This window comes from Anopheles cruzii, chromosome 2 (genome assembly GCF_943734635.1).
Source record: "Anopheles cruzii chromosome 2, idAnoCruzAS_RS32_06, whole genome shotgun sequence".
Classification (NCBI taxonomy): Eukaryota; Metazoa; Arthropoda; class Insecta; order Diptera; family Culicidae; genus Anopheles; species Anopheles cruzii.
In genome coordinates, this window is record NC_069144.1 from 19,113,776 (window position 1) to 19,127,706 (window position 13,931).

Here is a 13,931-nt window from a genome sequence, read left to right on the forward strand (position 1 = left end):
CTTCCGAGGAGCGAATGTCCTCTTCCGGTGTGCTATCGAGCTGATTTGCGTGGTTGGTGCGCACTGAAAGCTGTTTCATATCTTCCCCACTGTGACTATTATCCTTGCCTTCGTCTGGTGTGGACTCGCTTGTGGACATTTGCAGTCGCTTCGCATCTTCTGCGCCATGTTGAGGTGTGTGGTTGTGCCGTTGTTCACGTTCGTCGGTGACGATATTTGAATGGCTTAGGTGTGAGTCCTGGCGGCCCCGGGTGTCCGCTCGGTGCGATTCGTGGAGCAGCGAAAGAAGTTTATCAATGTTGGCCGCACTTTTATCGTGCTTACTTAGCAGCGTGTCCACCAAGCGAATCACTTGCTTCGAATCGGACACGTCCAACGCTCCTCGATCGGTGGATCGTAACTCGCCCCAGTGGAACAGCACCGCCGTTCCGAAAGAACCGATGGCAATCGAACACAGCACTAGAATTAAGTAGAATACCTCTCTACGCTGCATGGCGACTGGTTTAACCGGATAGCCCAGCGTGGGACGTTCAATATCGACTTTATGCTCCATTGTGTGTGGGTTGCCTCTCTGATGTAACTACCGGCTGAAAGTGCAACTAGATCCTGCCTTGCGCCGACTGAAATGCCGTAGGAGTAATTTATAGGGATCTGCTTTCTGAAGTTTGTTATCAAACACTCCCTTGAGCTTGGTTTACGTTGATTAGTTTATTATGATTACCCTGGGCGCCTTACATTTCAAGGGAAGCCAAAGTTTCAAGGTATTCCGATAGGAATTGTTCTGATTAGAATTGCGCTGTTCCTTTCGCATGCGTTGGAGAAGGCTGCCGGGTGTACATAATATTTAGGATCTCTTCGCATCTTCCAAACTCTAGATTCCGACACAAAACAAAACTCTTCCCTTTAATGTGACCATTATTACCTTTGTGCAACGAGTTTGAAAGGTATATGAATCGGCATAACATTTAAGGCGTTTCGGGATGGATAGGGATTTCAAGATTTCTGAGATTTTAAATTGAAATCAAACTCGAATGGCGTGTCTCATTTCAATTTAACACGATTACATATGTGGCATTTTTCACACAACGTATCGAACTATATATTTTGGCAATTTCACTAATCGATCATCGTTGATCTTTGCACATATCAATAGAGAGCATCATAAAAATTGTCCAATATATTCTATGTTCAGTTTTATAAATGATTTAAAAGCATGTATGTTGAGAACATTTTACATAGAAGCACGATTCGTGGCTATGCAGCACGAACAATACCGAGTGTATTGTTTTGCCAACGATTATCCTTGACGGATTGGACCGTATACAGGACAGATGCAGCGGAATATGGGTCAAAGAACAAGAATTTCATTCATTTCAATCAAAATTGCTTAAAAAGTATGTATTGTGACAGAATATTTATTCAATATCGTTTTCACATACCAGAAGACGAAGACTTCTTGCCGGTGGAAGAAAAATTCCACTATGTACCTGGAAAAACCAACATTTTTTAGCAGGAGCTTCTTTTCCTAAAGCTGTTCCGTTTGTGATGATTAAACACAACGTGTGCTAATGGTCACTACCTTCGTCAGCAGCATCATCAATCGAGGCATCCTCCATTGCTTCATGGAGTGGCTCTACGTTAGAGTTACTAGCTCCAGTTTTCACGTACCTGGCCTTGAACACATTCGATACTAGAAAAAAAAAGTTACAAAATAAACGTGGTCAATCAAAACCATTTTCGTTACGTCATATACTTACCCACATCGTTGTCCAGCAGGTTGACGACCGAAAAGTTTTTAGACTTTAAATCACCGCCCATCGCCAACGTAAACGGGTTATCCGGGCACTCGTCCAAACACTGGATGACTCCAATTTTCGGATTCTTCTTGTAGACCAAACGAGCATCATCCGCATCAATGTCCCACACTTTGAGCGAACCGTCACCAGAAGCCGTCGACAGCATGCCCTTGACGCTCGCGCTCAATACCAAGCCGGTAATTTCCTTCTCATGCACCTGCTTCGTCCACAGCGTATGCCCGTCCTGGCGCGAATCAACGTAATGCATCCTTCCATCGTTGGTGCTTGCCGCGAAGCAATGATCATTAAAAGGATCCCAACAAACGCGCTCTACTTCGCCTCCCAGTTCCCATGTTTTAAAGCTGCTTTCGGTGTCATTAGTTGAGCGACAATCAAACACCTTCACTTTACCGTCGCAACTTCCGGCAAGCAACGCTTCGGCACGTTTTGGATGAAAGACTAGCGTTTGCACCTTCTCCTCAAAGTCTCGGATCGTGGTGTGTGGTGTGCCTTCTTCCAAATCCCACAATATGACCGTTTGGTCGACGGATCCACTAGCCAAAATGTGCCTACCGAGAAAGAAAGCAATTCAGAGATAGGCCAACGATCTAATGGGGGAGCTACAGCGGTGTAACATACTGAAGATGACGGTTCCATGATATGTCGAGCACAGCATCGGTGTGTCCCAGCTTCGGAATGTTCTTTTTACGGTTGCCCTTTGTACCGAGCTTGCACACGGGTTCTAGTGAGTCTTGAATGTCAAGATCCCACAACGTTATGACAGGGTCCATACACCCGATGGCGCACATATTGCCCGCCTGATCGCTCCCCGGATCGAAGCTCAACCATTCGATACATAGTGGAGGACTTGGCAGCAGAAAATCGTGATGAACGTACAGGCTACCTTCTTCCTCGTTGTGGACTGCAACGAACATTAGGCGCTATTGGTGAAGTAGATTTGATTGCGAACGCAACACTTACTGTAAACTTCCATCGATGCACTATCGTTCTGTACGTGGCCAACAAGGATCAGGTTGTCGGATGGCTTGATGATCTCGTCTTCCGCATCAGAATCATCTTCGTCTTGAATGTTTTCCGCAGGGTCAACGATGGCCACGGTACTCAAATGCAAACCGCTAGTGCTACCAGCTACAAAAACAGAAATTCTAATTATGTTCCACTGCTTTTTACTCCGATCGCATTGATGAAAAGCGATCGCTCATTCCAACTAGCTTCTTACATTCCTGCTCGTATGCTGCAAGATTGTACTCATCGGTTTCATTGTTCGTACTGGCCACATTTTTGGTCGCAAGACGTGCCGCACGTTGTTGCATCGCTTCGTGGCTTTCCTCGTTTTCCTCATCATCAGACGTGTTTATATCCGAATCCTCCCTGCGATCATACGTTGATTTAAAGGTAAATTGAATCGTGTTCAATTTTTACTGTTGTCAAAGTGCAACGAAAACTTACTCTTCTAAATCTTCTCTCGTTTCGTTTATTATACGGGCCAGCTCTTCCGGAGATAGTGTTACCTGAAACATAATCGAACCCAGTGCTTAAGAAACTCATGGCTGTAAAGTGGTTTTTTTACCTTGTCAGGATTGGCTTTAGAGACGCCGCGTTTCACAAACAGTAAACTTGGTATAAAATTAACGTTAGGAACCTCATCCTCTTGATCAGACTCCATCGTACCGAGCTGGGTGAATTGGTGATAATTTAATAAAATAAATTCGAACACGCCGCACGTGTTCGTAACAAACCGTGTGGAAATCAAAATGTTTTCATTCTCCTCAATGACGTTTGCATTGTTGACATACGAGGTGACGTTTAATTTCGAAACGAAACCATCCAAATTTAAACTTTTCGAAATTCAGATTTTCAGTTGTGCCATCTTACTTATTTATTTGAATTGCATGCTCAACCAAATGAATGCCAACTATACCGCAACGATCTTTATTAGTTAATTGTACAAACATGTTAATACCGTGTGTTCCATTACGATCCAACTATTTAAATGTTGAATAACTCCGCTATTTGTCAGTCGATTTTGACAAAGGGTGCTCAGTAGAGTTTTCTATGGGCGGTTAGGTTTCAGCTTTCTCGCTCTAGCGTCGAAAAAGCAGAGAGAAAGAGAGGGAGAAAAATAGAAAAATGAAAAAAAAGAGCGTAATGAGAGAATGAGCAGAGAAACAGAAACAGTGACGAGTTTGATTTTCACAAATCCGGAGTTAAAGTAAGTTCATTCCGGAACAGAATTGAATTAAAAAAGCGCCACAATAGATAGTTTCGGAACACACGCCGCGTTTACAATTACTAATCGTTGGAACTTCGAGGTGTTGGGTGTTGGAAGAGCGTAGCTTTGTTTGGGGTTTGCAACGCTAGTTGCTAAATCTTTTGCGGCCTACTGGATGTGTGCAAGGTGGCGAAGCGGGGAGCCAATGTAATTGGTTGAAGCGAAATTGTGCTATTGATTGAAACATTCCTTTTGGTTCTTTTGGCTGCGAATCGCGCGCCTACTTAGTTCTCTCAGTACCCCGAGCATCAGCCAATAAACTTCGTTCGGCCTGTGCTGGAAAACAACACAATTGAGCGTGCCTAGTTCTTCGGTGGTGTCAAAGCTGCGAGTTCCATTCGTTTCGCCGAGAAAAACAACGGTTTTCGGTTGTGCTGCAACGATTTCCTGGTTGACGATGGTTGTGCCGTAGTGTCCACCCGTTATGAGTTAGTCGACCATATCAAGTGATTTGTGATTAGGAGTACAATTAGTGAAACATTCGAGCGCGATGTGTGGATAATTTTGACCAAGCGAAACTCTGCAAGGAAGCACCCGTTAGAGGAGGTAAGGTGTGTGATGTTTACCGTCTTTTTCGTTTCGTTTATCATCCTTTTTTCTGGTGCTGTATGTAACACCAACCCACACACTTGTGTGGCTGCCATGTAAAAAGCATCCAGCTTTTGTTTCGCTCGCCAGCAGCAGCAGTGGGGTGTGAAAAGTATGTTTTTCGCCAAGAGCGAACGGCCGTGTGTGTGTGTGTGTGACAGGTCGAGATAACGGTGCGAAGTGGTGTGCGTGAGCGCGAAGGCTGGGAATGAAGCGAGAAATCCCTTCCAGGCACCCCGTGACAGAAATAGGTGTAGGAAAATGAAACGAGCAGCCCGACCGGGGTCCGAAAAAGGATGACCCTCGGCATGCGAGCTTCCGACTCCGTTGGTTTTTTGGCGGAGTTTCGGTCTCCTTGGTCTCCTGCGCTCTTTGTCCAGTGGCCGCTCCTCCTGTGCAGGCACGCGCTGTCTGTCATATCGCCCGATCGTAGTGTGCGTGAGCTTTGGTGCGAACCCCGTTGTTCTTGGCGAAGTGAACGGCCCCGTCGTAGTTGTGATCATCGGGAGTGTCGATGGCGCACAGATTGTAATTGTTGCTTTTTCAACCGCAACCACCATCACCGTTTTCCACCACACACCCAATCCGCTCGCTTCCAGTCGCTCGCCGTGAAACAAGAGCGCGCGCACCCGGGTCCTTTGTTTTGCCGCGGCGATTGCCAAAAGATGGACGTTTCGGTTGTGGCAGGCTAGAAAAGTAAATGTACCCCCAATGTTACCTCTGTGGAGCGGGGAATTTCCGGTTCAATCGCGTCCGCGCCCCTCCCGCCCCGACGGACGAGCGACAGGTAGCCGGGAGCCTTGAGCCACCATCGCACAGTAGTTGCTTTTCGCCAACCCCAATATTGCTTTTGCTTGTATTGTGTAAGTACCGACCGAGAAACATGGCATGGTGTGCAGCGGTGGGTGGGTGCGGTGCCTTTTCGTCCTCGATTCATGTATACAACATATGATGGCATGTGCGTCGGGCGGGCGATGGTGTGTAAGTAAGTCGGCGATTTGCCGATGATTCACGGTTAGGTACCCTACATACGCCGCGCGCGCCCCGAACGGGACTTTGTGGGTGTGCGTCAGCTTACGCCGTCCAGACGGGTCTCTTATGTGACGACCGTGTAAATCAAACCGTGTTCTGCCTTTGGGTCCCAATGGGCCCATCGCATCGACTGCAGCTCGTGCGTGTGTGTGTGCGTGTGCCGCGCGGTCTGTGCATAAGTGCGTGCGTTCGTACTTTATCGCCGAAACATGTACGGGGATTTCGGTTTTTGTGGCCTATTGTTTTTTTACGCTGTCCAGCATTTTGTTGCAGAATACACGCTTTATGGTTGAGGTTGTAAAAAACGGATTTCGAATATGGCGTCTCCTTAAAGATGGGCTTTCAAAAATTAAGTTCTTTGCCCTGGTAAGCTTCGCGCAGCGTTTTGCTGATTCTAGAATGAAGGAAGTTCAGAAAAGTTACACTTAAAGTTGCCGAGACGAACAGTGTATCGAAATTACAACGATAATTGTTTAGATTGCGATTTACTTTATGACAGTGAGGTTTAACTCAACTGTTGTTGTTGCTCACATTTGACAGTTTTGATGTGGTTCGCAGCACACCGCAAATCGCAGCACTCTTGTTGTCGCTCATTCAAGTACGCTGCGTCTGAAGACGTCGCGGAGCCAAGTTAATAAGAGAGCCAGCCGAGCCATACTAACTAGCACTATTTATGTTTCAATCGATCATTTTGAAATCATTTTGAAATGGACAACACTATTTTAATAAAAATGGCTCTCGCTGTATCCAAGTAGTTTTCGTTAATATTACCTTAGAAAACGTTAACAAGAATTAGTGATTCGAAGAAACGATCCGATCAAACATTAGCAATTCAGCAACATTCGCCATTCCAGGTTTAAATAACTCTCGCGAAATGTTTTGTTCTCAAAGTCTACACTTGACTGTACTTTTCTATTGCCTTAATTGTGTAGTTTTCCTCCGTTCCTTCAGTAGAATTCGATTTTTCTTTCGCAAGACAAAATGTAGAAGCCGCCCGACAAGAAAACTAATCGCCCCACCAGAACGTCACTCTCTCTTTCTGCCTCTCTTTTGGTCGAACCACAACATCAACTACCCGGCCTGCTGCTGCTGCTGCTCGGTTACCGCTCCGTGGTTTGTTTAACTTCGTTTCGTCATCGGAACACAACATTGTGACGGATGAAATCGGATATTTTCTGAGCCATAAAATTGGCATTGTTCAATGCCGCGGCGAGGCTCGTAATCGATTTGGGAAAACTTCTTCACCCACCAAACGGTCGGTAAAACGGCGGCGCCGCGAAACTTTCTCCCGCCTCCCGGCTCGTGAAAATGATGCTCATGCAAAGGGAAACGGTTAAGTGATTGTGGAGAAAACGGTATTGTTAGAGGGCAAAAACCTATCGGCCTGTTTGGACCTGACGAATCTCGTGGTGTATTTTTAAACATATTGTCGTCACCGACCGTTGCAGTGTGGAGCCAAAAAAATGCACCTCCCCCCCTTACGACAGCGACAGTTTTCTCTTCCGTCGACCGGCATTAGGGAAAGGGATGGTGAAAAGAAAACATGCTTAGAACATGGCGGCAACAAAGTTTGTGCGGTACAATTTGACCTGTGCCGAGCCGGCGCGGTGCGGCTCTCTGGCACAAGTAGGTTAAAGCAATTTCAATTCCAACCTTCATTGCCATATTTTGTGCTGGTGCTCCATGTAACGAATCGAGATAAAGCGTTTCATTCTGTGTGATTCGTGTACACATTCCTACATGTTTTAGATAGTTTCTTTCGCATTCAAAGACAAACACATTTTGGAGCAAAAAAGCAAGGCACTAAAAATACTCTCCTTTTTTTTTTAGTTCCGAAACGCCAAGCCAAGCCAACTGAAGCGCACCTTTTGTCTGCTTGTCAGAGTCCGAACGAAACGCTTGCGTAAGAGCCATTTCAATCGCACTCTAATACCTCAACGTTTTCCTTCCCGTTCCCTTTGTAAATTAAGTTTGCTGTGGAATTCACACAAAACTGAGTCCTACCTGACAGTTCGCAGCTGTTTGTTGTAAAATTTCACACGTCGCGTAAAAGAAGATTGTGCTGAAATCCTATCGAAAATGAGTCTTTGTTTATACCAATAGTACGAACGGCGATCACTTCCTCTTCGATCTTTTTTCAACCTTAATTATGTCCAGCACTCGATCCGTATTTGTAACCTTTTATGTTTAGCGTTACTACATTCAAATGGTTCTGGTTGAAAAATTACATAAACCGATATCCGTTAATAAGCGGAAAACCCGCTTCTGATGACGTAGTTGTTGGTGACGTGAATGTTATAAAAGCCCGGTAAGGTCGCGATTGAATAAACCTGTCGCTATCGCTGGCGCGGAATGAAACAATCCTAACCGGGAGGCCGCGGATCGCGCCCGGAATCGAACCGATATTGTAGTACACTTCTCTTTTGCACATATTCCACGCGGCCCGGACCGGCCACTTCCAGTGTTACTCCACAAGATATGCCCACGGGCAGTGCGTGATGCATCGATTAATGGCCACGTTCGCGGAATCGTCTTCGGTTTGTATCACCGGATGTCATTGACACGCATACGAATAGCAGCAGCCGTCGCCTATCCGCGGCACGGTTTTGGACACTTCGCTCAATGGAGTGTTTTGAAAAGTATGAACGCATCGCCCCGGGCGAGGGTTTTAACCAACGCATACATTGACACTGCTCTACGCGCCGTGATGTTACATGGTTTGAAAAGCAATTAAGCTGGAAATTGTTTTACGAAGCTACAAAGTGGAATATAAATTAGCATTAGCAGGAATTAGCAGCCATATTGATCTCGGATTTATCTTGTTCCTTTTGCAGAAGCTGAGTTCCGGTTGCCGCATGAAACCAATTATCCTTGGTGACCGCCGTTTGTGTCCCGCTCGTCGGAAGTGGCCGATTCCGCTGCCTGCCTGCCCTCGCTTGATCGTAATGTCCGTCTAGACATCATGTGCATTGGCTGATTGCCTTGCGGCGCGTGGGTCTCTGTGTGTGCGTGAGTTACACACAGCGCGGCGGTGACACACGCGTATGGAATATGAATAGTGTCATTAGAATGCAGTTGACCAGTACCACCGACAGTGAGAAACGCAGAACCAGTGGTGCCGACCCGAGGCAGCAGCAGCAGTTCACGGAGTGCTCCGAAGTAGACATGAACAATACTGTCGCCAGCGCCAGCGAGGAAGAAGAAGTCCTGTTGTCCCGCGATAGTTTGCCACGGGTGTGTTAACCATCGCTCAAACACGTCAACCCTGCTCAAAACAGCTACGTAAGGAGTATTTTCCAAGCCTCCGTTTCCGTGTGCTACCACCACCCCACCGCAGCAATAACAAGACGGCCTAGTGTGTCTCGGGCTTATCACCACATGTCAGAGAGAGAGCCTGCTGATTGGCCATCATAACCTGCAAGCGCTTCCACGTATCACGTTGAGTCACTGGCAAACAACCCCGCGATTAATCGCCAGTGGCCCGTCGTGTGGTGCAGCGTGCGCACTCCTCCGACAAGTCCGATGAGATTGATAGAAATTAAGGCACAAACCCACAGGTGTACGTTTGGTAGAATGTGGTGCGCGATCTGGCAAGGAGAAGTGGATCTGGCGAAAGATAAATAGGCGCGCTGTGGTAGAATCCGGATCGAACCCTGTCTCCCACATCCTGCGTAGTGCTCAATTAGCGACGATTTGAAGCCCTTTCGGTTCTCGGCGCCACATCGTTTTCGCCACATCGCAACTCTCTTATCTCTGCCCGTCTTTTCCACTGTCTATGGTTGTTCGATTGTGAATCACAGTGCGTGGTGATACGTGTGTGTGTGTGTGCTGTTTTTAAATTGATAATTATTTTTATTGTTACCGGCGGCGGCACGGCGGGCGTTGGTGTGCATAGCAGCAGCAGCAGCAGCAGTCTTTAACTTGGAACATCGTTGCAGCGCAGAACTAGGCCGCGGTCGGTCGGCAGATTGCTTTTGGGTTTGGCCCCTCTGTGGCCGGTTCCTTGGCACAAATTGGCTTGCCGCGCGTGTGAACGCAGCACAAGGAAGCAAGTGGGGTTCTCCCAAATCCGGCCAGCCAGCCAGTGTGTGTGTGTGTGATAAGGCGTACACTTTCCGCGGTCGCAGGAAATGCCAGTTTTTGCGTAATTTAATTTAATGTCCCGGTAGTGGCCGGTGCGCCTCTGTGGTGATCTAAGTTAGTGTGGGCGCGGTGCTGGTTGTGTTCGAGATCGGGAAGTGGCGGCTCAACTTCCGAACCAATTCGAACAAACCAATAAAAAGTGCATATCAGTGTGTGTGTCTGTTCGTTCCGCGGTGTTGGTGTCGACTGATAAAGCGACTGGTCATAACACATCCTGTGGATTCGAGGAAAACAAGCGTAGCGGCCGGAATAAATACGGGAACGAGCGCAGCAGCAGCAGCAGCTACACAAACGACAAAAATGCGTGAATTCAAGGTTGTTGTCCTCGGGTCCGGCGGGGTGGGCAAATCGGCCCTTACGGTGCAATTCGTGTCCGGGTGCTTCATAGAGAAATACGATCCCACCATCGAGGATTTCTATCGGAAAGAGATTGAGGTGAGTCCCGGTTAACGTGGCGAACGATTTCACTTTATTCTGTTTTATTTTAGTCTGCAAAATGAGTTAAGCAATGCACAGTCTACTGGATGACGTCCGGCATGTATGAATGATTAAACTCGATGAAAAGCAACCTATCAACAACTACTCTATTGCTGTGTGGCAATGCTCCAGCAACGGCAATGGTTGCTACGCCTTCTCCGTTCAAATAATTTAAAATCATTCTTTCGAAACACACCAGCGCGGTTCCGATCGCAACACGTGCCAGAAAGTTGCCATAGATGGAACTGGAGACATTTGCACGGCATAAGTTTGTTTTCGAAACAGTTTGTTGCATTAACCCCCTCCCGGTGTGCCTGATAAGGCCTCTCCGTTTGCTTATGACCAAAACTTTGGGCCAGCTGTGGCTCTGCTGCTCAAACATATCTCACCACATTCCACCAACTCTCCCTTAATGTGACTAAGAAGTGGAATTAGTCATTGCTGAAACAAAACGGTTGGGTTAGGTTGGTTGGTGGATGAAAGAGTGTATTGCGGGAAGCAATTGAAACCCCCTAACACTGTACTCAATACAGGGGCCGGTCAGGGGCAATTTGTTCCGCAGACTTCCCTCGTCCCAGTGGTGCTTAACATACACGATCACAGAACCCTATACGTTCCGAGCAACTTTTTCAGTCCTCAGTAGTTCTGCGGTTCAGGTGTACGGCATTCCGGCGGGGTACGAAACCATGGCGTATTTGTTGCCGCGGAGTAATAACGATACTTGCGCGCGCGGCCATAAGCACGGCTTCGGAAGCTACCAAAAGGATACCGCACGATGGGCGCCATAAATATAGAAACGCGTCTGTTCAGTATGCGCGGCGGGGTACGTATAAACCCCTTCGGCGATTGACCTCAGAAGTTGTGCCGGTGGTCCGCGCAAGGTCCATGCCTGAACTGGAGATCACCCAAGACGCGGTCTTGGGGCCGGCATGTCCGGTGCAAGATTTAAAAATGTTTGCTGAACTGTCTTAAACTATCTTGGTTGTTGCAAAATCGATTGCCGATGTAGGGGCAATCAAGAGGAATCCTTGGCCACCTGGAGAGAGGGGTTACAAGGGGTCTGCAAGCTCCGTGTTGCACTCCAAAACTTTGCACTCGCACAAGCTGTGTGCATGTTTATAAATATGCTCTCGTATTGGCGAAAAGTAGAGTTTGTGGGATTAGCTTAGTTCGCTGGGCAGGAACCTGCTTCGGAGCGTGTTTCCGAAATCCGGATTGCCGCAGCAGCTGGTCGTGGGCGAGAGCGGTCGGTCGGTCGGTTACACACCAGTTCTATCGAACGCAAGTTACTATGAATGTAACAGACCCGAACTGTGAGCTACACAAAACGACAAACCATTCGGCCAAACATTTTCTAATGGCTAGAAAAACGTTATATTTTTATAGGTGGTTGCTGGCCGAACTTTGTTTTGTTTATTCACTCGTTTTCCGTTGCAATATAATTTCAGTTCTCAAGCAGATGTGATGGGGTACCGTATGTGGGCAGCCCAACCGATGAGCGTGACGTCAACGCAGGGATCCGTTCGTTCGTTCGTTCTTCTCGTTTGGGTTAAGGAAATAAACAGAAATAGTTATCCTGTGGACACTCGGCCCTGACTTTTGGGGGAGCGGCCCACAAGCCCGGGGTGGTAAAAATCAAGTAGATCTGTGCTAAATGTGAAGAGGCGCCTCTCATTTTCACTCGCTTAGGCACATGGTTTAGCCCTCCGCAGCTGTTGTTGTTGTTGTTATTGTTGTTGTTGAAAGTTGTCTGCAGCTTTCCACCGCGTTTTGTGGTTGCTGCAATGTGAATCACTCGAACGTAAATGTTTCGCACGTTCGTGTTTTCCTCACTCTCGTGTGCTCACCACACCGACGAGCCTGTTTTGCATAGCTCTCGGTTGTGTGCTGGCTGCACGGTGTGGCTGTGTGTGAGACAGACCTCCATCGGAGTGTGCTATGGCCAGCGGGGTTGATGAAAATTCATTGCCTCCGTTCCACCACGTGCGAAAAATGGCGTGGTTCAACGCCAAGGGGGTTTCATAAGCCATGATTGTTTTCCATTTAGATTTGCGCTGCAAAACTGTTGTCTGGACCCCGGACCGTTGGACCGGACCGAAAGGTAATTTAGTTGTCCGAAATCGTGCGCACTTCGCCTTTGGATGGTCTCAAACTTTCATGTTACTAACATTCGACTATTCGTTGATAGTAAATATTCCCGATGATTTGCACGACTTCACAAATTGCCTTTCGCTTACGTGCCACTTCGAACGCATTCGAGAGAACATTATTGTGCGGCCAGCACAAAGTGACCTCCACACAAGCCAGGCGAAGCACAGGGCCGAGTGGTGCTAGAAAGTTAGTAGCATCCAGCGCCATATTGCGAGTGAAACGAAAGGGAGAGCGCACAACGCGAACAACAACAAACTGCTAAGTATCTGCGAAACTCAAGCCCTCATACGAGAATTGGGTAAAGCCTGGCTGTGCTGTAGCGTGTTGTGGTCCCCGTAGCATACAAAAACCCAGACGGAACAACAATCAATCACACGACGACGGAGGATGTGTTTGTCCGCTTCCTATCAATGTTCACCTTATCACGTCTGCTCACCTTGTACCGGTTCTCTCAGTCCATCTCGGGGTTCGGAGTTTTTCTTTGTAAAAAAAGTACTTGAAGTAGAATGGGCAAGTACGTCATACGTTAACTGTGTGGCACCCTAACACTAGAAGTAACAGATCGGTAACCGAAGAGGAGGCCAGGCGAAAGTCGTCACCACTTTCCGGGGGAAAACAGAATCTGTCCGCGTGGAGATCGCGTCTAGAGGACCACGAGGCTGGTGGTGGCGGCTGATGATAGACTTGATGATAGGTTTCAGCCACCTCGCGGGTGGGTTTTTGTGCTGTGAATCCGCACCGTCTAGCGCGCTGTTGCTGCTCCTCGAAAGGGCGTTGTTTTAACACATTGTTACACTCCACTTGCTTCATCGGTGGCTCCCACTCGGCGCCAGCCCAGCCCAACAAACCCCCGGGCGGGCTGCTAAGCAGCGTGTCTTGCGTTGGGAGTTTAAACTCTCGCCTTAATAGCGAGCGGGCGCCGCTTTAGCCAGAGCTCTCTAGGCCCCCTTTTCACGGGGTTTATCGCGCTTTACTTTCGCTTCGCCATGGTCCCGATCTCCCGGCAAAGGAGGGCACTAGGGAGGGCCTTGTGTCCCATTTCGGATGCCGACGCGCGTCATCACATAGAAGACGTGGTCGTTGCTGCTGCCACTCGGGACTGTTATCTGCCCGGGTTGCTTCTGAAGCACTCCCCAGAAGAAGGAGGGAGTCTTGACTTGGCACTCTAAGTGTGGAGAAGTTTTTGTAACGACCCAAAACAATTCGCTGAACTGCGCGTTTTTTATCAGCTCTCCCTGATTCTTTCGAATGCCCGTTAGTCATATTGCGAAATGCCATTTAAATTTCAAGGTTCAACTTGTTGACTCAAACGAACGACACATAAACGTCGATAAAAATGCAATCAAGCTTCTCGTCCCATACGGGCCCGGACCGACTTCACGTCGAATTGGATCGCGAAATCGTGCGCTACGGTGACTGCCCACTGCCGCCCTTTCGTGGGTTCCGGGGGG

General features: G+C 47.8%; 1 protein-coding gene across 1 annotated transcript; it reads right to left on the reverse strand.

Moving 5' to 3' along the window:
* Positions 1–1,347: 1,347 nt before the first annotated feature.
* On the reverse strand, positions 1,348–3,483 carry LOC128267267 (periodic tryptophan protein 1 homolog). The gene is made up of 8 exons (XM_053004072.1): positions 3,388–3,483; positions 3,267–3,328; positions 3,037–3,188; positions 2,778–2,945; positions 2,436–2,718; positions 1,758–2,365; positions 1,580–1,690; positions 1,348–1,487 (listed from the first exon to the last, which is right to left on the reverse strand). The coding sequence occupies exons 1-8, from the start codon at positions 3,481–3,483 to the stop codon at positions 1,480–1,482; spliced, it is 1,488 nt and encodes a 495-aa protein (XP_052860032.1). The 3' UTR covers positions 1,348–1,479.
* Positions 3,484–13,931: the final 10,448 nt, after the last annotated feature.